Source organism: Drosophila mauritiana, chromosome 3R, assembly GCF_004382145.1.
Source record: "Drosophila mauritiana strain mau12 chromosome 3R, ASM438214v1, whole genome shotgun sequence".
Taxonomy (NCBI): Eukaryota; Metazoa; Arthropoda; class Insecta; order Diptera; family Drosophilidae; genus Drosophila; species Drosophila mauritiana.
The window spans coordinates 6,779,971-6,805,278 of record NC_046670.1 but is presented as its reverse complement, the minus strand read 5'-3'; the positions used below and the strand labels follow the sequence as shown (position 1 = coordinate 6,805,278).

Sequence of the window (25,308 nt, the reverse complement as noted above, 5' to 3'; positions counted from 1 at the left end):
ACGAAAGCTTTCTGCATATTTGAGAGTAATTCTTTTGCCTTTCAGAAATTTATAAATACGTGCAGCTGTGGAGAGCAGTGCTAAACTTTCACCTGTTTACTCTCAAAAGGAGTAGGTTACGAGACTCCACTTTTTTGCAGCCCAGTTTTCTAAAAAAATCGGGTTTATTAGTCTACACTATGAGAAAAACAGGGTAGACAACCCGTTTTGCTGCAGACTTTAGGATATTTTTACCATTTTATAAATGGATCATTCCTTTTAATATAAGTCCATATGCTGTTGGTAACACATTCTTTCAAGGATACACCGATTTCCTCGTAGTGCAAGAGCTCGACTTTTAGAAGGAATAGCTGGGGGGCCATTAAAAATTAAACAGTTATGTCGCTTTTACCCCGCCAAAGTAAACAAGACATCAAGTCCGGGAAATGAGGGTGCAGCTTATGTGGCCCAAAGATCCAGACGGAGGAGGTCCTGGCCCCAATTGAGCCAAGTGTCTGTCGCTCACCTTTTTGGCATGCAAATGACTCGAAAATGGCCCAAAAGCAAAGGCAACGGCCAAATGGAATAGTTTAGCATTAGGGCTATTTGCATGCATGCTTCGTGTGTGTGTGCGTGTGTGTCTTTTGATATCTGTCACACTGTGGAAATGAAAATGAAGATGTTTACACTGCCCTCCCTTTTTGTTTTCCGCCCTGCAAGCAACTCACCGGAATACTCTTTAAATTCCAGGAATGAAGCCGCGCATTAAGAATCACTTTCGGGCCCATCAACTCTCGATTTGGCTGCGCCTGATACCGGAGCTCCATCGCGCCGGTATGGAGGATGTGATAGCCCGGCACAATCTGTTCCGCAATCACGACGATATGGACCTGTACGAGGGACCCGTTAAACCGGATCCGTTTGGCATATCGACAGCCGCCGGAGCAACTGGCTCCTCATCCTCGTCGTCGTCCTCATCCCGCCTCCTGCTCGTCGATGAGCAATTGATGATGAAGAAGGGACGGGGCCTGAACGGCTCGGCCTATTTGAACGGCATATTGGGCGGTAAGTAGCCTCCTCCTAAAATCTTATGCTGAAAACAAACACAGACACGCATTTGTACGCTCGCTGCGGCTTGTCACTGTCACTTAAATACCTAAAAACAACAAATAAGACCATCGCAAAACGGCAAACCGAGCCCAAAGGAATAACGCCTATCGCCTTTGTAGATTGTATTTCGTATTTCGGCTTCGTCCCTTTTGGCCCTTTGCACAGTCTGCATTTGTCGTTTAATACGGTTGACAAAGGCCAAGCCGTAAGGACACTTGACTGGCCTTTGGGCCTGACTTATTTAATTGCACATTCTGCGTAAGACTGACAAATTGGAATTAGGGTGAAAACTCCCTTCGATTTATGGTTTAAAGCGTTGACACTCCCTTCTGGTTTTGATACTTCCGATGGTAAAACGGGTGAAGTTAAAATCTGTAACGCTGAAAATATACTTGTGATTTGAAAAGTTCCAATCGAATTTCCTTTATTAGGTAAGCATAAATTTATTTGGCAACTCATACTATTTATTTCTCATCACATCTCAGATGGCCTCAATTATTCCGTCCCTGCTATTCCGTTTGTTTTACTTAAATTACTCATACGCACCATGTGTGCATGGAAGATCAAACTATTTGTGATCCAAAGTCAAACATTTAGGATGCGGCCACAAAAATTTCTACGGTCATGTGCGCATTTGTTTAATAACTCGACGCAAGTGATATATATTCCACATATCCATTTGGGTTCCCATCAAATAAAACGGAATTCAAAGGAGAAAACTCGTTCTATTTATTTGGCTTCTCTTCTTTTTTTTTCTTTTTTTTCGGTAGGTTTGTTTGTTGGAGAGTGAGTTAAAAATCAACACTTTCGGCAGCAAAGATTTCTGTTTACCCTAGACGCTGGCCTCGGCCTAGTCAGTGTTTACTTCACTTTGTGGTCGGTCTCGCAGCAAGTTAAATTGCAAAGTTGGCATTTTGAGGGGCAGAGTGGGTGGAATGAGCTAGGAGCTGTGTATCCGTATCCACATCTCCCATCATCCCATTCTGGCCCTGGCATGACATTTCCATTTGACCCAGCCCCGAACTTGGACCTCCAGCTGGGGCCCGGGTTATTGAAATTGCGTCCGGCCCCGGGATACTAAGGTTTGGCTTTTGAATTTATATTGTGTCGAGTGCTGACTTTTGGAAATGCACTCAACTGTAATCTCTATAAGCATTAGGTGTGTGTAACCTTTTTTCAAAGCGCACCCCTTCCCTGCCCTGCCCCCCAACTGTCTGTCTCTGGCATAAAATTCTCGTTTACATTCTAGCTGGTCTACGGGATGGGGGGTTGGAGGATTCGTTTGGGATGAAAGAGGGTCTTCTGTCTAAGACGCCACAAATGTAAATAGCGCATAATTTTAATGCACTTGCGCCATTCTATTTGGTCCCCTCTTTGCTCGTTTTCAGATGCGAAGTCATTAAACCAGTTTATGTAAAACTCGTTGGCGGAAACTTTTTCAACACTTACTCTAAATTAACAGCAAACTTTGCTGCTTGTTTTTTCCTCGTTTTCTTTATGTTTTAGTGCAATTTTTAATAAACTGTCCCCGCAGCTGGGGAAAATGCAGCTGGCTCGCCTCTGTGAATGGGGAAAGCGGAGAAAATCCAACTCAAACATCAAATGCTTATATGCGGCGACTTTGGGGGCGTTATAGTGGCAGTGCCAGTGCCTTGTGGGCGTGGCCTGGTTTAAAACCATGGCAACGGCTTCGACTTACTTCCACCGAGGACGCCGGGCTTATCTCAAAGTCAAAACTAAGACAGTCAATTTCAGGCGAAACTTTCTACTTTCCCCCAGCCAAGATACTAAATGCCCCAACCCGATTCTAATAACCCGCATTTTGCCAAGTTGTCCAATGCAAAATGCATTAGCTTGAGGGGATAGGAAAGAGGGGAGAGGATGTGGGTGTGGGCGTGGGCGTGGCGGCAGCCAAGGACTCTTTTGCTATGCAAAGTCGGGCAAATTAAAAATTATTAAAATGTCGAGCAAAGTGGTCGAAAGATAGAGCGCTTTTATTCGATAATTTAATTGGATGATACACATTTCAGTTAAACTAGTGGAATTTAAAAATCAATAAAATACATTTTACCTAAATATAATAATCATTTGGTTTGAAAAGTGAGTTATTTAAAAAAATAATCATTAAAGAACTTTTTCAGCTGGAAGTGATTGAATTTTTGATTTTATTTTTTTTCGCGCATTGGTACTGACTTTTTTTATGTTTTTTTGATTTCACAAATACTCGTAGCTGTACCATTTAGGGAAATGCTTTTTGTACAAAACGTTTGCCTATAAAATAACACCTCTTGTCGTTTTAACTTTAAACCTTTACTAAGTTTAAGCAATGAGGTATCATGTTTATATCTTGGTTATGAGATTCATGCATTTATATGATCCCCGCTGATGGGGATAGTGTTGATAGTCTACTTTTATAAAGAGTTCCAATCCCAGTGCGCATAAACTTTTAACGAATTCTTACATTCTCAACATTTTAGCAATTTTGTTTTGTTAATCGACCATAAAGCTTGTTTTTCAACGAGCACCTTAAATCCGGATAGGAATAGCTTATTCAATTATAGTTTAATGTTTAAATTAATTCTACACCATACGGTTTCCGCTGGCAAGCAACTAATCTGTGACCCAAGCAAATAAGCCGGAAAAGGGGAAATTGGCGTAGGTCAAAGGGCGACTTGTGGTAGCTAATGTAGAGTGAAAATGCGTGGGTGTTGGACCACACAGACAACAAATGTTCATTTCAATTAGAGCAGGGGCCAGAAATGCTGCAAAACTAAATCTGTCCAACAAACGTGCGAACTGAAAACAAAAACTTGAAGCCGAACTGGCGGGGTAGAAATACATAGATAGAAGCGAACTGAACTGGTGTGGGAAAAAACTGGAAGTGGAAGATGATAAAATGCCCGAAATGCGACAAACAGCTGTCAGGTTGACTGTCGACGACGACGCAGCCAGGCCACAAAAAAACACACACAGCACTAGCTGGAAAATTCGGATTCGGGTGGGTGCTGGAAAAGTGCGGGAAATCACAGGAGATTGGAGAGCCAGCGGAAAACCCGAGTCTAGCTGCAAGGCAGCGACCGAGTCACAGTGTCATATGGACTCGACATACTTTGACATGCTTTTCATTTAAGCGTTGACTTTGCCAACTGTGCCGCCTTGTCTTGCCTTTCCTTCGGCAAGCCCGCTTTTCCCACTTTTCCCCTGTCATCGCAGGCGTCATCACCTCAGAGCCATTGGTTATACAACTTGGCAGGAATGCGGCGACTGAGATATGCAGCTAAAAGCCAAAAAATTCGACTGCCAAACGGAAGACTTTGCCGTAAACAAAGCAGCCGCAACAAAATTCGACTCGAAAGAAGTGGAAAACTAAAAAAGCACTGTGCCACCACCGTCTAGATAACAACTTTCCGCAAAAAGTTTTAGTAGGGTTGGCTAAGTGTTGGAGTACTTGGAAATTTCTTCTGTTTTCCATGCCCATTGTTCATTCAAATGCTCATAGAATATCCAAATCGAAACATTGCACAGTGGTCCCCCAATAGGGCAAAAATAAAAGAATCAAAGTCAAAATTTTGACTTTAAATGTAATTACTTTCTCATAATTGGTCTAGCTATTCAAATTTATTCATGTTTTTGTTTTGCTCTAACTGTCCGCTTCAAGAATAGCATCGAAAGAGACAGCATGATATCAATCTATTATTGCAACGTGAGCAACTTGCCAGTGAAGGTGTCCGTAAAGTCAATAAAAAACCAAATAAATGGACATTACTCTGCAATGGAAGGCGTTCGTAAAATAAATTATGGGAATTAGTATATAAAAAAAAATAAAAAATTATATGTACGACGTTCTGTGTTTTGCGTAAATTAGTGTTGTGTTTAGTATATAGTTGCAGATGTTTTTTGTTTATGTTTGCGTTTCGTTGGAGGTTTCGTTATGTCCATTTCCACTTAACTTAATAAATCTTTTTGTTTATTAACATTTTAAAATTAAGAAAACCTTTAATTCAAGTGTCGACAGGTGCACAGGTGTAATTTATGCGAAGCAACTCTGACGCAAATGAATAACTTAGATGAATGCTTACAAACAGAAGTTTGAACCTTTGGAACAGACTTCTGTTGAGCTCTGATCCATCCGTACTGGTCCCGTACTGGTCCCGTACTCGGTCACGTACTCGGTCCCATACTCGGTCCTGTACTTTTGAGCTCTGATCCATTTATCACAGGTCAAAGAAAACTTCCATGCAAACCAAAGTCGAAGCTTTAAAATCCGCCATTGATTTACTTGAGCAATCTTTTTAAATTGTAAATGTATTATATATTTTTTTGAATTTTGAATAATTAAAATACAAGTATATATCAATGTATATAAGTGACTACCTCAACTAGAAGTATTTTTGGCCACTTTCCCCATACAATGTGAACCACTGTGCATTGCCTGATTTAAGCTCGGATATGTGGGAAACAACATTAATAATTGCGGCTTCTTTAAGAGATTTCGATGAATGAAGGAGATGAACCCAGATATGCCTCCTAACTCACCTACAGTCCCACTGAGTATGCTTTCAATGCCGTTTATCCCATCATCAAGTTGCCAGAGTCTTGTCTAAGCCTTGGTTACCAGTTTTCCAGAACATAAAAACAAACAAAAAAAAAACAGGCAAACCACATTGTTCAGAGTACACAAAGTCAACGCTGCGCTACTTTGCCTGACCTGGATTCCAGCGAAAAATGAAAATAGAATGGAAAACCAGGCAGCAGCGGCGGGCTCACCTGAGTTATTTGGCACAGAGATGGAGATAAAGCAACATGTGGAAGCAGACTTAGCCGAAAGCCTACTGCGAAAATCCTTGCCACTTTCGCCCCCTGATCATTTGCATAATTCCTGCGATTCGTTTGGGTTTTTCACGTTTTTCTTTAGCTTGCGAAAGCACGGCTGATTAAGCTGGGAAATGTCAAACTATCAGTGAAAATTGAAATGGTTCACTTAATAAATGCCAGAGCGTCCTTCGCAGGATGGCAGCCTCAGCATCGGGACGGCTAATATCTAATTTATGCAAGGTCATTTCGGCCTCAGATATTTTTCGCTTTGGTGGCACAAACAGCAGGCAGGTCTGCTCGGTTTGATATTATGGCTTGGGGTTGCTCTACTTCTTCACTACGTTCTTATTATTTTCCCCTCCACATTCATTTTTGTGATTCCACTAATTAAAGCCACATTAAGCATTGCTTTTGCCCTCCTGCCTTTTCGGTTATCTGTCTGCCTCAAGCTGGGGCCATGTGTCCTCGTAACATAATTATCTGGGGTCCTTGAACGCATGCGGCCCTCGGAGAAGCGAAATGGAAATGGGAATAAAAATGTATATAAAAAGGAATTAAAAATAAGATGAAATGGGAAAAATTCCAAATGCTGCACGCCGTCTTTGTACTTGCAAAATTAAATGCAAAATGGGGCGGAATGATAAAGAGCTTAGTGTCCAGGGTCGGATCTGTTGTGGGGGGATCACAATTTATCTGGTTATGCAATTTACCAAAAGGGTTGTCCCTCTTCACACACACACACACACTCGTCCACATCAAAAATGAGAGAAAAAGGAGCTTGAGCATTTTCCTGAGTGAACTCAAGTGTCAGGTCGAGAGCCTTTGAGTTTTTGCCATCATGATTGATGGAAAAAGTTGGCGAGAAATTATCATGTATAGGTAGGGGCTAATTCCAAATTGGATACCCCAAAAGAAAGTAGGGAAAACTTTGAGAAAAGAGCTCACCTGATGCTTTTCCGACCAAACAATCTTGAGTAAATTAAATGCCACACTTGAATGCGAATTGAAAAACCCCCAAGACAAAGCGGCAAGTGGTTGAATGGCAGCTGCGAATCATCACACGATTATTGACACCCACTTGTGCCGCCCACTCCCGATTATTACGAGAGATTTATTTGCGAAATATTTATGCAAAATACGTGCACAAGTCTTTAATCTTGTGAGACGAGCAACTTTGGCGAAATTGTTTGATATGCAGAAAATTGAAAGGCAAAACTTTGCAGACAAACAGCTAGTACAGACGCTACACAGACACACGGCATTCATTTACCCACACTTGATACAAAACAATGCCAAGTGTAGGAAGCACTTGAGGACACTGCCAGGACAATGCCAGGACACTTGCAGCACAATGACAAATACAAATACATACATACAAGGGGAGCCAGCGAGAAACCCATTTGTTTTCACAGACATTTGCGCTTCCAACTCCTTCAGTCGCTTTCAAATACCTTAGCAAGTACAATGGCGGCCAAGTGGAGCGCGAAATATTCCAGCGCTCTCATAGGAAATGGAAATAATTCCGTATTCTGGACATTTCAGACAAAGGAACCATCCTCGAAAACAAGTTTGCCACAAAAGGCACTAAGCCCAGCTAAACCTAAACAAACCCCATACAATACTTTCCCAGATATTGAACCACATTGGGGTTTAATAATAAACTTTGTTCAACTTACCGGAATTTCAATAAAACGAAATAGATTGTAATTCAAAAGCAATCCCATTTTCAAGCTCAAAAGGCAACTTGTCCTAGAAGGTATTCCTTTGTGGCATATTATTAAAAATATTTATTTCACAACATAACATGTGATATAATTTTCAACCATTGATTATAAATTAAATGATTTTTTGTTGTCATCAAACAATAGTTACATATCATTCAACATAAATGAATTACTCTTTGTGATATTGTTTTGTATAAGTTTCAATATACTTTTATAATATTATAATAAGGTCACTTTCTTTTAAACATACATAAGTTGGGCACTTTTGTTACATACAATATTAATAATAATAATACGTAATCAAATAGTGTTGTAGTATTTATTGTTGAACATTTTGTTGATAGTTTTAAAGCTAGCCTCGAGCTGCAAAGAAACTAATTAAAAGCGAGGCATTTGCTATAATTACACAACAGCTGGAGGCAAAGGTTTCCTTTTGTCAGGTGCTAAGCGAATTATGTTGTATTTAATTAAATGGCAATATTGAACCGCCCAGCTGCAAATTGCCCTAAGAAATGTGAGCTGGACATTAAATTGTGTCACAAGACACCGGACTGAAACAATCTTCTCTGCCCGATCAGCCCCATTCGCCCCATATGAATAATTACTCATCCGACCTGTAGACCCCGAGCGAGCAAAATGAACTACGGACAGTCCACAGAGATTAATATGCAATTCACTTCTCATGCCCATCCCACCCACAGTGACCACCGTGGAGCCGAACAACATGTACACGACCTGCATACCCATTGGAGGAAACTACTCGAGCAGCGGTGGTGTCTTCGCACCGACCACTCTGGCCAACGCCTCCTCGGACACTCTGGCCTCCGGATTCGAGGCAGCCGGCTATGCGGCCTATTCGACGGCCCTGAGCGTTACGATTGCCATTGGCTGCAGCCTGCTCATACTCAACGTGTTGATTTTCGCCGGAGTCTACTATCAGCGCGACAAGACGCGGCTGGAGGTGAAGACACTGCAGAAGCAGTACCAGCAGCGCAGCCTGCACCAGCAGGTGCCCTACCCACCGGAGCCCATCAAGCACGCCCACTACCACATGGGTCACTCGCAGAGCTCGGCCAATGTCATCGTGGACGTGGAGAGCCATCAGGACCAGGCCGGCCAGGCGGCCATGTTGCTCCAAGCCGCAGCAGCAGCGGCCGCAGCAGCGGCCAACGAGGTGAAGCCACCGCCACCGCACATCTGCTCAAACACAGGTTGGTGTGGTTGTCTCGCGGCAAAAGGCAATTGCCTTTTCCGGGAATGATACTCAACTCATATGATTTGGGCTCACCTTAAAGTATTTTGTGTTATTGCCTTATATAATCGTAATAATCAATATGATCATAATAACATAATATAATAATATAATCATATGCATAATTGAGGTCGAGAGGATTAGTTATCACTTAAACAAATAAATATGCTTACTTATTGAATGCAAATTATTAAAAGTATATGAGATATAATAGATGTTCAAGTAATAATTAAGTAAAATCACTGAATATTTGTCATATTTGTCATTAGGTTGTGCATTTTTTTAAGGTGTCCTTTTCGCATTGTTAACATATGAGTATATTTAAATTTAATTTTCTGACTTTATGTGCCAATAAATTGAACTTTTGTATTGGGAGACTTTAATCAGCTTAAAGCCATGTTATTTTCTACATTTAAAATGGTAAATTATGAATATGAACTGCATTGGTTATAAACCGACGACAAACTATTTCGTTCAAAACTTATTATTGTGCTTTAAAAAAACCAATTTATGGAACAAAAACTGTTTTGTCAATAAGTGCTTTAGTTTCAAAGTTCAAAGATTAAAGTTAAATTTTCTATTCCCCAATCTCCTACAGGAATGCAACAGCAGCAGCAAGTGGGTGGTGGCAGCGGTGGGACCCTGAATAATGGTGGCATCGAGGGGTCTAAGGTGACCACAGACAACCTGGGCAACGTCACCTACAGCACCAGCTCCAAGCAGCAGCAGCAACACCAGCAACAGCAGCAGCAGCGTGAGCACATGCAAATCAAGGGAATGACCGGCACGCAAACATTTGGACGAAGTGGCTCCGGATCGGGAGGCGGGGCTGGGGGCGGAGCCGGTTCCGCTTCCGGTGGCGCCTCCGTGGTGGTGTCCGGCAGCAGCGTGAGCTACAATCCCGGCATGATGACGCTGCCCAAGTCGGGCGGTCTCCATCATGCGGCCACTTTGAATTATGCGCGCAACACGGCCGCCTTGAATATGTCGGGCGGCGGCACCGCTCTGGTGAATAGTCGCGGCAATGTCCTGCTCACCAGCACCGCAGTGGGTCCTGGCATGGCCGGTACTGGTGCTGGAGGAGGATCCTCTGGTGGCGGCGGAGGCGGAGATTGCATGACCCTGCCACGCAATCTTGGTCTGGCGGCCGCAGGACGACACAATCCCACGACAGGTGAGTGCCAGAAATGCCAAATGAAAATAAAAATGAGAGTAAAATTACGACTAGGACGCGTAACTCGAGGACGCAAGTGCCAAAGGATATGGCAATTGAATTGGATTTCACTGCTGCCAAAGTTGCAAGTTTGTTTCCGGAGATATCCTCCTGCAACAATATTGCGGGATGAGGCAGCAATCAAGCTCAAATGTGATAAGATTTCATTTCATTATGAAGTGCTTGTTTCCCCGTCTGTCGATTTCTCGTTTCGGTTCTTGTATCTTGTATCTTGAATCTCACTTCTCGCTTCTCTGTTTCTGCGACTCTCGAAGTCTGCTTATTCGATTTCAAGCAAATGAATTCGAGATTGAAAAGCTTTTGTGAGAGTTCACACTTGGCAAGCACTGCCGTTGGTGAAATACAGTTTGCATTACAATCAGCAGAAAACTTTGATGCGGTTGAAAATAAGAGTTTATTGGGTTCCGCAAAAGTTGGGTAAGGTGGAAGGAAATTCGTTTTGGGACAGTTTCTTGCGACGCACAAATGTCGTTTTACTTGATCCTAGAACAAAAACGTACACTAGATACTAGATACTTGAGTCAAATGAACCCTTACATGTTCCAATTTACGAATAAATCTACTAATATTTATGATATTATAATACTAACTTTATGTAATGGTTCGTTCGAATGCATAAAATGTATGCTTAAAGTTAAGACCCATAACATAAAGTTTCATACTGCATTGGCTCTTAAAGTCCTTAAACGCAAACAATGGGTTAATGAATGGCAAAAGGATATCCCAAACCTAATCCCATGGGGTGAGGGATGGGCATGACTGTGGAGTGTTCGACCTGTCACGGGCTACGCACCCACACACACACACAGACACACATAAATATCCTGCTAAATCATCCCAAACAAACGAAAATATTGCTTAATCAAATTGAATGACCTTCGTGCCCGAAAGGTCTGACGTTGCAAAAAGTTCGAGGCAGAAAAACGAGAATGTCCGCGTGAAAATTGAAATTGTTCTAATCAGCCGTTGAGGAGGTTGTTTCGTATTATTTGCTGGGCCCGCTAACACGTGTTATTGAATCATTGGAAAGGAAAGGCGGAGCAACAAGAGGAAAAACAAGCAGAGGACCGGGAAAAACATTTACGCTTCACTGGGGTTCAACGGACTTTTGACTTTTGACCACACGGAAAACACAAAAATACAGACACCAAAGAATCCGTACCGTTATCCCGATTCTGCGGACTCGGTCTGCAGCGGAAATTGTTGTACAAATTATGCTCCACTGATTGCCAGGGTTTTTAGTTTGTTTCTCTTGCCTGATGAGCTGTTAAATGCGACGAAAGGAGGAAAACGACCACCACCCTGTGTTTTCAAGCTATTGACAGTTTTTTTATATTTCGCAGCCATCACGCAATAAAGTCGTTATGGGCCACTTCAAGAAATATTCCCCGTCCAATAAATCTTCCAATATAAACGGCAAATAAAATAAAGATTCGTTTACCGATTGTACGAGTATCCTTATGCTGCCGCTCGGCGAAATTACCATTACCATTTTCCCAGTCACGACATGATTTTTTATGATAAGATTTTCAATTTCAATCGACAGACAGAAATGTAGCGATAAGGATAAAGAAAATCTACAGCTCTGCCATAAAGGTAGAGCCCGTCGCCGTAAAAACCACAAGCATATTAGGCCAATAAAAAAGAAGGAACCACATAAAACTGTTGGTTTTAGTTTGCCATAATAAAATGTAAACATTAACCCAGCCAGCGGCGCAGAATAAGTTGCGAACGCTGAAATAGCTCCCAATCGACTTTGCATATGGAATTATGCGAATTTTATTGCGAGACCACACAATCTCTGCCGGCATATTTGTGCGTAAATACATTTTTGGCCATCGATGGCGAATAAAACAACTAAGCGATTCGGTCATCTAAACAGGTTGGCAAGCTCCAATTGTTTTTTTGAATAACAAAACAGTTTCCTCTGTTCGATTCATCGCTGAACCTGACAGATGAGGGAACACGTTTTGATTCTCCCCCAAAAATAAATTAGGTTTGAGCTCTGAAAATACCACAAGCACACACATTTCAGCATGGATTTGACAGATAATTTATACAATAGGTGGAGTTTCAAATTGACAGTGAATAGAGAGGTATATTAATAGATTTTGATCACAAAATAAATACTTCCTTTACTGAATTAATTTAAATATTTTTTAAAGAATTCTATAGTTTTTTGTTCTCAATGAACCTCCATATCATTAAAATTGCCAATTTATCTAGCGTTGGATACCTTAGAATTACAAAAATGGATTTATAAAATATAATTGGTATTTAAAGCACACATTTTTTATTAGTGATTGCCATCTATTACTGCATTAATTAAGTGTATCCATATACCTAGATAGTTCTCTTAAGAGTATTTCTGAGTAATATCCACTACACCAAACTTAAATTGATTTAATCAAACATTTTGCACTTCAAGAACTCCTTCAGTCCACTCAAACTGCAAACTTTTGCCGAAGAACCAATTGTGCATAGACCAGAAATCCCAGGAAAACATATTTTTAGCTACTTGAGCAGGTTTATGCACTTATATTTTGTCAGCTCTCTAATTGCTGGTCGATAACGGTGAAATGCTAAGAGTAAAAAATGAAAATCGAAGAATAACAGAAGCGAAAGGAAAACTCGAGCCAAATACACAATTTTCCATCGGAGAATGCGTCAATTTTTTCGCATTTGCATAGAATATTTTGTTGCTGATTTAATTTTACGCTCGCGCCCTAACGGAAGCGGAAATTCGTAGTGGTTAAGTACGATTGTGGGCGTGGCACTTGACGATGACGATGATGATGATGACGGTGATGATGAGGATAATGCCATCAGGTGGCGACGTTGTCGGAAGTGGCGAGTGTTTCTCTGCTGGCATTTTGAGCGCGCTCTGCATTATTTATAATTATTGCGAATTTTCATATAATTATGCGTGGGCGCATATTTTCAGCATCTCCACGCTGCTTAATTTTCCCGGCCAACTCCCCATTTTCTGAGGGTTTTTTTTTTTGGCTTCTTCTACCCCCGACCAGTTATTTATTTAAGCGGCAAAAATTTTTCTTGCCGACAAGGAAGAGACTATAAATATTAAAGTCAACGGTAGTTTGTGTCTGGCCAGAATCCTTGTGTAATTAATGTTTGTTCTGAGATTTCTGCTGGCCGACGGTTCGCTTAAGGCACTCAAGTGGCACACTGAAGTCCTTGTTGTTGTCCTTACTTCCTTTAACTTTTGTGTTTGTGAAGGCCTGTGGATTATGTGAGGTTGCTGACATTGTTGAACGGCAGTTAAATGCCTCATTAGGTTAAGTTTCCTTCACGTAAATTTGTTTCTGGCTCAGATTTTAGTCGCTTTATTTGCCAAACGATTTCATAATTTAATTGAAAGTCATTTAAATGCAGCTTTGAATTGAATTTCATGCTCCGCATGGCATTGAATATGTTGAGGCTAACATAAAATAAAACAATATATGGCAAGTTTACTTTGGATTTTAATTCAAATTAAGCTGTTCAGCAACATGAAGTGATACATGCAATTGGTCCTTAAGGAACATTCTATAAATCTTAGTTCTGACTACCAAAACTATCTAAAATATCGCATACATTTGTGCAACATAAAATTAAAATGCAAGTGTTAAAGTCTCACCTTTTCCCATCCGCTCATAAATCATCCGTAAAGCCTTATATCCTCAATTTACAATTTACACATATACACGTTAAGCGTTCAATTTAAGGGCTTGCAAAGTGAATTGGAAAATGTGTTGCCAACTTTTTGGGGCAATGGAATGCCGACGTATTATGTTGGCCTAAAAGGCAACTTTTTTAGCCAAAAAATTTGATTAGAGGAGAGACTTAAAACTAAGCTGGCCCCATGCATACATATATGTATGAATGGGAATTGGAAACTTGGACCCGTTCAATCGATAAAAATCCTTACTCAGCCTTTTTGGGCCTTAATCATTTTAAATATATATATACATACATTTTTTTTGCAATTGTGCATTGGGCAACGCTTTTGAGCTCTTTGAAGCCAGCGTTAAGCACTCAAAGTGAGGCTATTTCATATTTGTTTTTTTCCTGGTGGCAGTTTTCAATTTATTCAGATTTATACTTTGCATAGGCAGAACTTTTGGCGGATGAGCGCAGATGTGGGGGAAAAATAAAAGCGCCGACCTCAGACAAAAGGAAAAATGGCGAGGCAGGCGGGCAAGTGAGCGAAAAAAATCAACAAAATTGAGTAAAAACAATGAAGCGTAAACGATTTTTGCTGACATGTGAGTGTATGGGGGGATGGGTGCAGCAGCATAAATATAATAAAAATAAGGCAGCAAACAAAAGGCAAACGCGAGGTGCCTTTTAAGCACCCCAAGCAGGGCCAAAATAATATATATATGGTGAAAAAGTATAGGGACAGGGCCAAAAGCACCTTATCCGTGACGTGACATGATTGTCATCCAGATTGTCAACGGCAGGCAACCGCAGAACAACGGCTCCCTTTGGCCACCAGGACATAAACAGCTTCATACAAATGTTATTATTGAAATTTCAGCAGGAAAAGTGGAAAAACTTCGAGCGAGAAGAGAGTGCAAACGCGTTCATCACACATACGCCGTGTGTACGCAACGGAAAATGACAAAAAATGATGAAAAATCTATTTGCAAACCAACCCTGCCAACTCTGACCATATTTGGCGCCCCCCAATGCCATCAGCATATGTTTGCCGTTTGTCCCCAACAATTCGAAGGGGAAAAAAGGGGCCTCGATGGGCAGAAGAGCAAACCAAACCAAACATTATTCGTTGCCATCGATGCCGTCACATTGTGTGCGGTTGCTCTGCCCCACGTCATACATATATATACATACATATATCCCCCTCTGTTTACGATTCTCCTTCTTTGGTTTTATTGTTTCGTCTAGGCTTTGACGATTTCCCCCAAAAAAGATAGACGCTCGCCAACTGTTGTGGGTATTCGAATAATACATACCCCCAAACCACGGAAATTCTCCCTCGCTCATCGAAAATAGTTGGCCCACTTTTTTCATTTGTCCCTTTGTTGATGTGCATTGCGCACATAGTTAGATAAGACAATATTATTTTATTGCCCAGGAGGGGGGATTTCCGGGAGGAGATTCGGCATCACTGTTAGTGGTCAGTTGGGTCTGGGCTCGAGTTGTTTGTCCAGAGCAAAAGAATCGCAAGTGGGGAAAATATTCGGGAAATGATATATCATAACTAAAGCTTCACCGATTATGGTAAAATGGGGGAAAACAACAAAAACAAATTGCATTTTACTCAAGAGATAAGAGGGTCGTGTTAACATTGCGTTTGCTTTTGAAATTGCTTGATATATTTTCTGTTAAAAATGAAAAAAATATGTTGGTAGCTTTATAATAACCATCATTTAAGCTAAGAAAAACTAAGTTATTTAGTGATATTAGTTTTTACTTCATTCTCAAGAATGAGTTACGAAACTCATTTTTCTATAAACTTATTTTAATCCCCAATTCCGATGCACAAAACCCTTATAAATACAGCATTTTTGAGGAGATAACAAATCTACTTCGAGCAGCCTTCAATGCGAAGATAAATGATTTCATATTTGCCGGAAGTTCTCTAACTTTTTTCCGCTGCCCATTTGTCATCAATCAATTAGGAGCGTTTCCCCTGTCAAATGTGTCAAACTATTGCATAAACTAACATTAACCCGGGACAACTATGACCGTCTGGATGGCTAATAAATATTTCAGACCCGCCAACGCGTTGGGCCAACATAAGTCCACATGGCCATCGGAATCGTACATATTTCATTGGGACGCCGCTCTGCGATTTCCCGATCCAGTTTTTGGCCCTTTCCGAGTGCTGCTGAGTTTCATTTCCTTGGCACTTCCTTACAGCACTGCTCCTTTTTTAATATGCTCATTCAATTTACTTGCGCTGGCTCCCGACTGCTCCTCGATTATTGATGACATGACAAACAAGGTACGATATCCGCTCGGCGTTCGAGGAAGAAGTTCGAGAATCATTTTTCTTTCAGCTCGATTGTATTTGTATGCGCATTAACTTCATTTTGCAATCATGCGCGCCATAAATCCAATTTAATTGTGCTGCTCACTCACACCGACGCAGCAACACACACACACACACACATAGACGGAGCACACAAATGCGAAAACACACGCATGAACTGCTTGAGTGCACGGCGGCGTATACTTAATTTTTGCTCGTTCGTGCGCTCCATTCCGCTTCCTCGGAACTTCTAACTCAATGCTAAATAGAAGCACATAAATTTCCGTTTCAACCGTCCCCGCCCCCCGATATCCGGTTTGATTTCTTCGGATTGCATTTTGGAAAATAGATTTTTTATACTGTTGCTCCTTTGGACCTTATCTACCTGTCCCTGTCTGCATCTCCGCCAGCGTCTATCTCTGTCCTCCATTGATTTACTACGCACAATTTCGTGCCGTTCGCTTGGCAGGAAATCGTAGAGGTCTGCCGGTCCAGTTCGAGTGGCTCGTTGTGATTTATGTTTGATTGAAATGCTCTAAATTGTATGCTAATCTGGACTTTGACACAAAGCTCATTTGTTGTTGCCCCCGCGCTCTGTTGTTCCCATTGCAATCCCATTTAAATGTTGTGCTCGGCTTTTGGCAGTTTGCCTAAGCGTTTGCTAATTTGAAAACCATTTCGGTTTCGAGCGGCTATCGAGCTATCAAGGGGTTGCTTCCTCGGATTCTACAATCATTTGTCAGGCTTTTGAATTCGACACAATTAAGTTGGCTGGGGGTTGAATTCCAAAGGAATTCATTGCAGGCAAATGAACTGTTAATTGCCCGGAAATGTGCTGGAAAACTTTAAATATTTATCAGTAATTTGATAACCAAAAATTGATAATGGCCTTAGAGATTTATTCAGATGGTTGGACTTTATTTCCGTTATGTTTCTAAAATGCTTGCTCCACTTTTGTTGCTTCACTTAACGTTTAAATGTCCCGCTGCTGAGCACATAGTTCTATCATAATCACGTAGCACCCATCACAAGTTGATGTGATTGCTGCACATTATGTGCAGCTGGTTGGGCGCAGTTACTGCCCTATCTCTCGACCATAAATTCCGCCGGATCCGAACTGCAAGGGTGGTATTTTTTGCTACTCGACTCACACCCAACCATTTTGGGTGCGGGTGCCACCCCTCACGCACATCGCGGGTGCTTACAAACATCCAGTCAAAATCAGCATGTGCAGGCAAGCACCCGGGTGTGCGGGCACTCGAATCAATGCGGCACTCGCCACTCATAACGGAGAATAGAGAAGACAATCAGAAAAAGACAAGTGCCTAAAATAATAAATTTAATTTAAATAATAAAAAAATAGCAAAATAAACAATATAAATTTAATAATTTTTATTGAGTATACAAATTTTTAAATAATAAAAATATTAATAAAAATTATCTGTGAATTATATATCCTAGACCGTCACCAGGGTGGCAAAACACTCGGATAATTTTTATTGCTGCAAGTAGAGTTTGAAAAAGCACCCGGTTGCCTAGACACCCAGTGTTTAGCGGGTGCACTTAGAGTACCAGTGGCTTGCTGCAGTTCTCTGATCCCTATCCACCAATTTCCTGTCGCATGCCCCGCTAAGTATGATATATAGCGTTTTTTTTTTATTAAGTCCTACAACTGTAAAATGCGGGGGGAAACGGCTGAAATTCAGCAATAAATTGCCGTGAGTGAGTCAGAGTGGAGCATGCTTCATTAATGCGACAAGCGTGAGAGGCTAACCTCTCACCCCACACCCCTTAACCCTAAAGCGGCCCACCCTTAACCCCCTACCAGCCCGCACCCCGCATTCCGACCAGCAGCACACAAACAACCGGCTCGATTGGCTGCACTTGTCTGTCCACTTAGTTGGGCGTACAAAACCCACAATATCCACATGGCACAGTGGTTGCACCCACGCCCCACCCTTAACCCACCATCCTCAAAGCCCCTTAACCCACTACTGGCCAGTGGCCCTTCATGTCGGTGCGGTTAAGTGAGCACCGTGCGGCTGGCAATTTTGTTGCTGTTTTACTTTTGCATTTTTTGAGTTATGCACAGCATTTCCGGTCTTGTCATTTCATACTAATCAACATCCGTTGAGCGGAATTTTGGCCAAGCACTTTGGACTACATTATTTCGCGGCAATATTCGGGGCAAGCTCTCCGATATTCGGGGTAATATTTTCTGTCCGTACACATAATACGCAGTTGTTGCAGCATTTGCATTGTAATTGCAACAGTGCGTATAAGTGATGTGCATATAAATTAGATTTGCTTCGCTGCGGGTTGTCGGTCGGGCAAAAAGTCCAACTTTGGAAATTGAAAATTTATTGCATACCCCGTGGCCAGCACTCAGTTGGTGGTGTGGGTGTGGTTTCGGTCGGGTTTGGTTTGAGTTGGTTTGGTTTCGACTGGCTTTCATTACAAATTACGCATACGCACCGTTGTTAATTTCATATTCATAAATGATGGCCGCACTCCTTGGGGAAATTGCATGAAGCACTCTAGCTTTGCGGTCCTTTGTGCCACCCGGTTCCCGGTAGTGAGTGTGTATGCGAATTATTTGCCAACAAAAAAATGGTTAAATTATGCTTCAGCCGAGGCCTTTTCCTACTTGTCTTTGAACTCCGCCCCCGCCAAGCTTTGTGGCAAATCTCCGCTTTGGTCTATTCCAACTAGCCAAAGCCAGGCAACATAATCCGGTACATTTGAGCCTGAATGCTCTCTTAGGTCCAGTCCATTTGGCCACTTGACTGGCCCGAAAACCGGAGCTGGCCATCAAATCCCCCGAAAGTCCAAGCCATAAACATAAAAACCAAAAGGGCACAACTCTCTACTGGTTCTACTCGTTCGCCCCGCCATCGAGTACTTTGTTGAATTAAACCTCTAATTAGGGAAAGCGGTTTTTGACCGGGATTAAAGGTTGCCCAGGGACATCTTGAATGACTAATGAAACTTTCTTTGAATTTTTTAAGATTTACTCCTAAGAAGGGGCTCAGAAACGCTGAAGCTGGCTTGATTAAAAATGTTCATTAAGACGGGAGCTTAGGGAGAGCAAGATGGGCTCTAGAGATAAGCCTGCAGGAAGTTATGGATTTGTGCTATTTGTAAGGGCTTATAATTCTGTCAAAGGCTAAGCAAAACAACGAGGTTTATTAAACTCTTATACAGCTATTTGAAACAGGATGTTAAAATCGTGCTTTAGCTGTGTGTTTGGATAACCTCCAAAAAAGTAGTATTAAACCATTTCCGGATAAGTCCACCTCTTAAGTACAAACTACATTAAACTCCATATGCCACCAAGTTCCTTTTGCGCCGTTTGGCTTCATGACAGTTAGCACTTGGCCGTTACCAACTTCAGTTTTTATTACATGACACGACGCTCCATTCGCAGCAGTCTGCTCTTTTAGTGCCGAGTCACCAATAAAACTGCATTGTGTCTATAGAACCAAGGCAAACAAATTAGTTCTGCGCCAGCCGCACACACTGAGGATCAAACGGGCGGGGTTTTGGGTGCATCAAAATATTAGACGCGTCAATGGCTGTGCACATTTTGCGCTTTTGCATTCGGAAGGCAATCGGGGCGACAAGTTGAACGACATCGAATGCTGAAAGGAGAAGTGGAAAGTGGGCAGTGGGTGGTAGTTCCAGATTGCCAATTCAATGGAACAAAAAAAGGGCAGCCAACTCCGATGACGCGCACTCCCTGCTCCTCGCCGGGATCGAGGATGTCGATGATATGAGAATGTGTGTTTAATGGTTGACATTGTTGTTTACAAATTGACTTTTTGTTGCTGCCGCCGCCATCGTCAATAAACATTTGCCTGATAATATGCCAACATATGCATAACGTACATAAGTAGCTTACTTCCCCTCGCCCCTTTTGGTTCCAGGCACTGGAAATATTTTTAACAAAATTGTATTTTCTAAATAGAACGAATATTCGTGAAAACAAACATGACTTATATTCCCTCTTTTTAAAGTTTTTCATCGGATTATATATCAATATATTATATAGAATCTACATACCAAGCTTCTGATTTATTGATAGACCATCTGACCTGTATTTTCCTTGTTTTTTCTCCGTGCAGCAGAGCTGCAGCAATATCAGCAGCAACAGCAGTCGAGCAAACATCAGTCGAATGGAGCTGTCCTCACTGGGATGCAGTCGCATCACATACGCGGACCACGCCCACCGCTCCGCACCGCCTCCTCGACGACAACGAACAGCAGCAGCAATAACTCGGCAATGGGCGTGGCCGTGGGCGGAGGCGGGGGCGTCGGCAACATGCTTCTGGACCAAACGCCATCCGGCGGCAGCAGCAGCAGCGGCGTAAGCAGCGCACCCAGCTCCTCGAAGGGTCACCACACCCACTCGCACTCCCACGCCGCCCACCTGGTGCACTCGCACGGCGACGGCCTCGTCCTGACCTCCGCCTCGCCCGTGGGCGGCCAGCAGCAGCAGCACCCGCAGCAGCATCAGCATCCGCAGCAGCAGCAGCAAGTGCCGCAGGCGGCGATGGACGAGATGCGCGTCTGATAGGTATCGGTCTTTGAGTTGGACTTATAGTCATCAACGGGGTAAGCATAATGTCATCATGGAAGGCATCCTTACTTCTATTCATCTAAATTTGCATACATTACATACTTTAACTTAATAATCTTTGTTAATCATAAGTCATTAAGGCTTCAATATTATTTTAGAATAATTTTAATCATCTTTTTTTTATTAACAGAATCCTAAACCTTACAATTTTTAAATTCATATACAAAATTTGACCAGTAATAATGCTGTTTAAATAATTGTATACTCCTTGTCAATTGTTCAAATTCATTTTACTTAAATATTTAGAAGTTATGCAGCGCTCAATTTAATTAGTAGACTAATGAGGCGTCTCTTTATAAAAAACCAGAAAATAACTATTATTATAATCTTATCTTATATATAATTTAATTTATCACCGTCGATCCTGGCACGAGCTTCTGTTGATTTTTCTACCTAATCGATTTCCATATCATTTTGGTGTGAGCAATTTTTGTCGACTTCCTCGTCGTCATCATCCTCTTCCTCGTCTTCATCGTCCTCTTGCTCATCATCGTCGTCCTCCTCGTCCTTGTTTATGCATCGAGAAGGACTCAGGGGGTTTTCGGTAAACTCGTATGTAATTTTTCCGAGCGAATTTATTTTCGCATATTCATACAGATAATATTTATTATTAATTTCGCGTATTATGCCAAAACGCAGTCCAACATTCAGGGCCTTCTCCAATTCTTTGGTGTAATATTTGGGTCGACACGTGGCGTCCAAGGTGGCAAGGACGAACTCGAGGATATCCTCCCAATCGCTCGGTGGGTCAAGCTTTTTTAGGGCCAGTGTGAGGTAATGAGATATAGTGAGCTTCTCCATTTCGGATTTATGTAAAATTTCTAAAGATACAATTTAAACGGCTATTTTTAGACAGTAAAATCATGAAAATATTCTAACAATTTAATAGGAAAAACCTTTAACATTCAGTTCCTCTTTCAAAAAAATGAAAAATAAACACTGTGAACCCTTTAGAGGAGCGAAAAAAAGGTAAAATAAAATATCTGCACACACAGCCTCTGATCAAAAATAACAAACGGCATGTCAAACATGCGGCAGCAAAAAATGCTGGCTCTTATTTGATAAAAAACGTAAGCAAATAAAACATAAGTTCATGGTTCAAGGTGGACTGAAATGTCGCAGTCAGCGGCATGGAAAAATTCCAAACAGTGGGCGGCCCCAAAAAGGAGCAGCTTTAATGGCAGGTATTTCGCAGGACAAAAAAGAAACAGCGGCTACGAATTCAACATATATATATGTCGGTACGTAACAATGCCAGAACAGAGCAAAGTGAAATTATGAACGAAATTAAAAAAAGGAACCACCAGACGCAGCCATAACAAGTGGCGAAGTGCAAGGCAATTTGCGGCATGCAACTTGAAACCAAGCTGCCAACTAATTTATGAGCCCAATGCTGGACCCTGGAAATTCGAGCCAAGCAAATTAAAACTGCTGGGTAGCCAGGAAAAAACTTAAAAATTGCATTAACCGGATCCAAGCCGTGTAACCAAAATCCAACCCCAGTTGCACAGCTGTCAACTCAAAGGGAAGTGGTAAAAACAAGCAATTATTTTGGCCAGGATACCTAAGTGGAACTTAAAAGCAGTTCTCGAAAAATATATTACTTGAACTCCTAGTCGTTATTATCGAATTAAATTAATTCGATTGCTACGTGTTTAGTTCATATTAAATGAAACTTTGATATAGAAAGATTTTAGAATGTATGTAACATTACATCTATTTGAATTACTTTAAGTTTAAGATATTGAGGGACTTTTAACTGAAGTAAATAATACGTAAGATATATTCCTTCGGTGAGTGCATTAATTTCATTGAATCCGCTGGGAGAGTGGCCATTTTTTCCGCCCATAAAACAACGTGGCCGAAAAGATCAACCCACTTACAGAACATTTCCACGCTGTCCGCTTGCAGCCACTTGTGTGTGTGTGTGTGTGTTCGTGTCTGAGGGTCTGTATGTGTGTGGGTGGGTCAGGACACTATTTCACCTGGCGCACAATTAAATTTGCATTTCTTCCCTTTTGTTTAACACACGCTGACTGCACAGCCTCCGCCTTGGTTTCCTTAACTTTTAGCTGATTAACATTTCTGCGCTGCTCTCCTGGCGCGGTGGAAAATGCAATTTTCCGTACCAACTAAAGTGAAAGGGGGCAAATGGCAACTTTTATGTAAATTTACACCAGCAACAAACACACTCACTTACATCCGGTATATCCGGCGAAGGGGCGTGTCGAAGTGTGTATGTGCTAAAAGGGCAATAAACATTAATTTCGCATTCTTTTTCTTTAAGCCACTCCACTGCTTTCAAGTTCCTTACACCTTGTTAAAGTGTGAATATTTTTGGCACTTGCTTAAATTATAATCGAAGGGTGTGGAAAGTGAGGAAAAACGAACCACACTTGCATTAATTCAATGATGGCATTAAGGACATTCCTTTGGGAATTAAACAAATTAGCAGCAAGATCTTTAAATACGCAAATATCTTAAATTTATTCTGTTAATTTTGTTATTTAGTATGCATGTAGTTTCATTATTTTTAGCAACACAGATACATACTTTCTATTTGCCATTTATTCACAATTGATGAAAGCAACCCACGCGTTGCTAACCACTTAAGTCAACAAATGGACCCAAATGCAGCAAAAAGCTTGTCATTAGTTTCAGTTTGGCTTGAACTAATCATGTGTGGTTACCTTGGTTGCAATCTTTTGCGATTAATCGGGAAATTATTAAAAAGATTCAAAAGTTTATTGATTTACAAATCAGATGTCTTTAAATTATGGCTGCAATAAGGGATCATACAGTAAAGCCCCAATATCAATAATGTTTTATTCCATATATTGATAATTAATTTTTTCCGCCTACCTATACAATTCGCTTTCGTTTTATGTTAACGAGTCTATGAACCTGAGCAAATTTCCGACACGACTTGATGTTCATTGTTTCTTAGGGAATTTAAAGCCCGTCAGTTACCCAAGGAGAACACCCAATTCCCCACCAGCGGGTTGCCACCCAAAAGCAGCACAAGATATGCAAAGTGGCTGCACAAACATGCGCGTAATACGTTAATGATGGTCTCTCGCTTTTCCCGCTTTTCCCGCTTTTCCCACCCAGGCAGCCACCCCCTCAGCCCGCCTTTTCCACCCGTAACTTGCACACATTGTAGCTGCGATTTGCATTACGCGCATTACTCAGTTCACTCATTTTGCCGGGGCTTCTTTTCCTTTAGTTTTGGTATCTTGTGAGGAGAAAGTCTAAGCTGCATTCCAGCGCAGCTCCCCTTGAAAACCACTCACGCCCCACCACCACATCGCCACATCGCCTTCCCCATCAGCCCCAGTCAACAATCTGCGCCAAATTGTGCGCTCAACTGTGCTGCAGTCAAGCCTGCACCTTCACCACCCACCATACCCACTTACCCCTTGCTCAAGGCACCCAATCTAACCACCCACCTAACACCAAACACCAACAGCCACCCACAACCACCCAACTCAACCCCGATGGCCAAAGAGCTGGCAAAACAAAAGGCAGCCGCGCATTTTTCGCAACTGCACTTTACTTTGCACTTTTCGCTTTCTTTGCATAAATTCTCGCGCACCCGAGTTTACTGTACTGCGAAAATGGGCACGCACAGCGAAAAGAAAGAAAACAAATTGGCAGAAAAGTGTCGTGCAAATAGACCAGAAGATACCGTCTACTATTGGCCAAGAAGCAAGCAAGTTCGAGTGCATACTAAAATTGCTATCTAAAAAGTTATTTGGGCTAAAACAATGGTACCTTACTCATTGCCTATTATGTTCATGAAAGTATTTAAGTTCCTTAACTAGAAAAAAGAAGTTCTTACAAATTTAATTTATTTGGATAGGCTTTCATATAATTTTAAAAAATATTTTAAGCAAACAAAATTAGAAAAGCAGCAAAATACCCTAAAAATTCAAAACCTAAAAAAGTACCCGGTGCAAAAAACACAAACAGCGTTAGTTGAGGAAAAAGTTAAAGAAGAGGACGTAGGAAAAAAAGTAAAGGAAGCTGAATAAATATGGCGTGCAGCTGCTGCAGAAGATTTCCCGCTGAATTCTAAACTAAACACAAAAGCATAATGGAGAAATGGAAAAGTGGAAAGCGCCAACAGAGCGCAATGAAGTGTACTTCCATGAGAACGGGCTAACATCAACGAATCCGCGGCCAAATGGAGCCGAGTTCCCCGATAGCACAGATATGCTATACATATATACCTATATATGCATCTAGCGATATAGCGCGGCCAACTGAGTGGCACTGATGGGTCTGCACTTCTGGCAGGCACTGTGTCGTTAAGGTTGATATCGCCCGGGGGGAGGTGGTAAAAGTGGGGGGACGTCATGACTGCAAGTGTCAGTCGCCTAGAACTTCCACTTTGTGTTCCTCCGAAGGATGCGTTGGATTTAGAGAACCACTAACAAGGTCACACCATTATTCACTGATGATTTCTCAACACTACTAAACTATGAGTTAGGGCTTTTAGTAACATCTCTATTTTCGAATAGCACTCATCAGTTACTTGCATTCCTAAAAAAGGAC

The 25,308-nt window shown here is 41.7% G+C and overlaps 2 protein-coding genes across 3 annotated transcripts in view; one reads left to right on the top strand and one right to left on the bottom strand.

Annotated features, from left to right (window-relative positions):
* LOC117144875 (neuroligin 4-like) overlaps positions 1 to 25,308 on the top strand; it is a 40,215-nt gene that overhangs the window by 14,370 nt on the left and 537 nt on the right. The window contains exons 10-13 of one of the 2 annotated variants that reach the window (XM_033310283.1): positions 730 to 1,044; positions 8,330 to 8,839; positions 9,479 to 10,054; positions 20,237 to 20,726. In XM_033310283.1, coding sequence (XP_033166174.1) covers positions 730 to 1,044; positions 8,330 to 8,839; positions 9,479 to 10,054; positions 20,237 to 20,685 — 1,850 coding nt within the window. In that variant the 3' untranslated portion in view covers positions 20,686 to 20,726. The remainder of the gene's footprint in view (positions 1 to 729; positions 1,045 to 8,329; positions 8,840 to 9,478; positions 10,055 to 20,236; positions 20,727 to 25,308) is intronic. The other variant, XM_033310284.1, reaches the window with a different exon arrangement.
* On the bottom strand, positions 20,928 to 21,613 carry LOC117144877 (enhancer of translation termination 1-like). Its single transcript, XM_033310287.1, has 2 exons — positions 21,108 to 21,613; positions 20,928 to 21,042 (listed from the first exon to the last, which is right to left on the bottom strand). Exon 1 carries the CDS (start codon positions 21,550 to 21,552, stop codon positions 21,145 to 21,147), a length of 408 nt encoding a protein of 135 aa, XP_033166178.1. The 5' UTR covers positions 21,553 to 21,613; the 3' UTR covers positions 20,928 to 21,042; positions 21,108 to 21,144.

What these genes read in the sequence shown, in the direction of transcription:
- LOC117144877 (XM_033310287.1), bottom strand. Translation starts at nt 21,552, where the DNA reads ATGGAGAAGCTCACTATATCTCATTACCTCACACTGGCCCTAAAAAAG.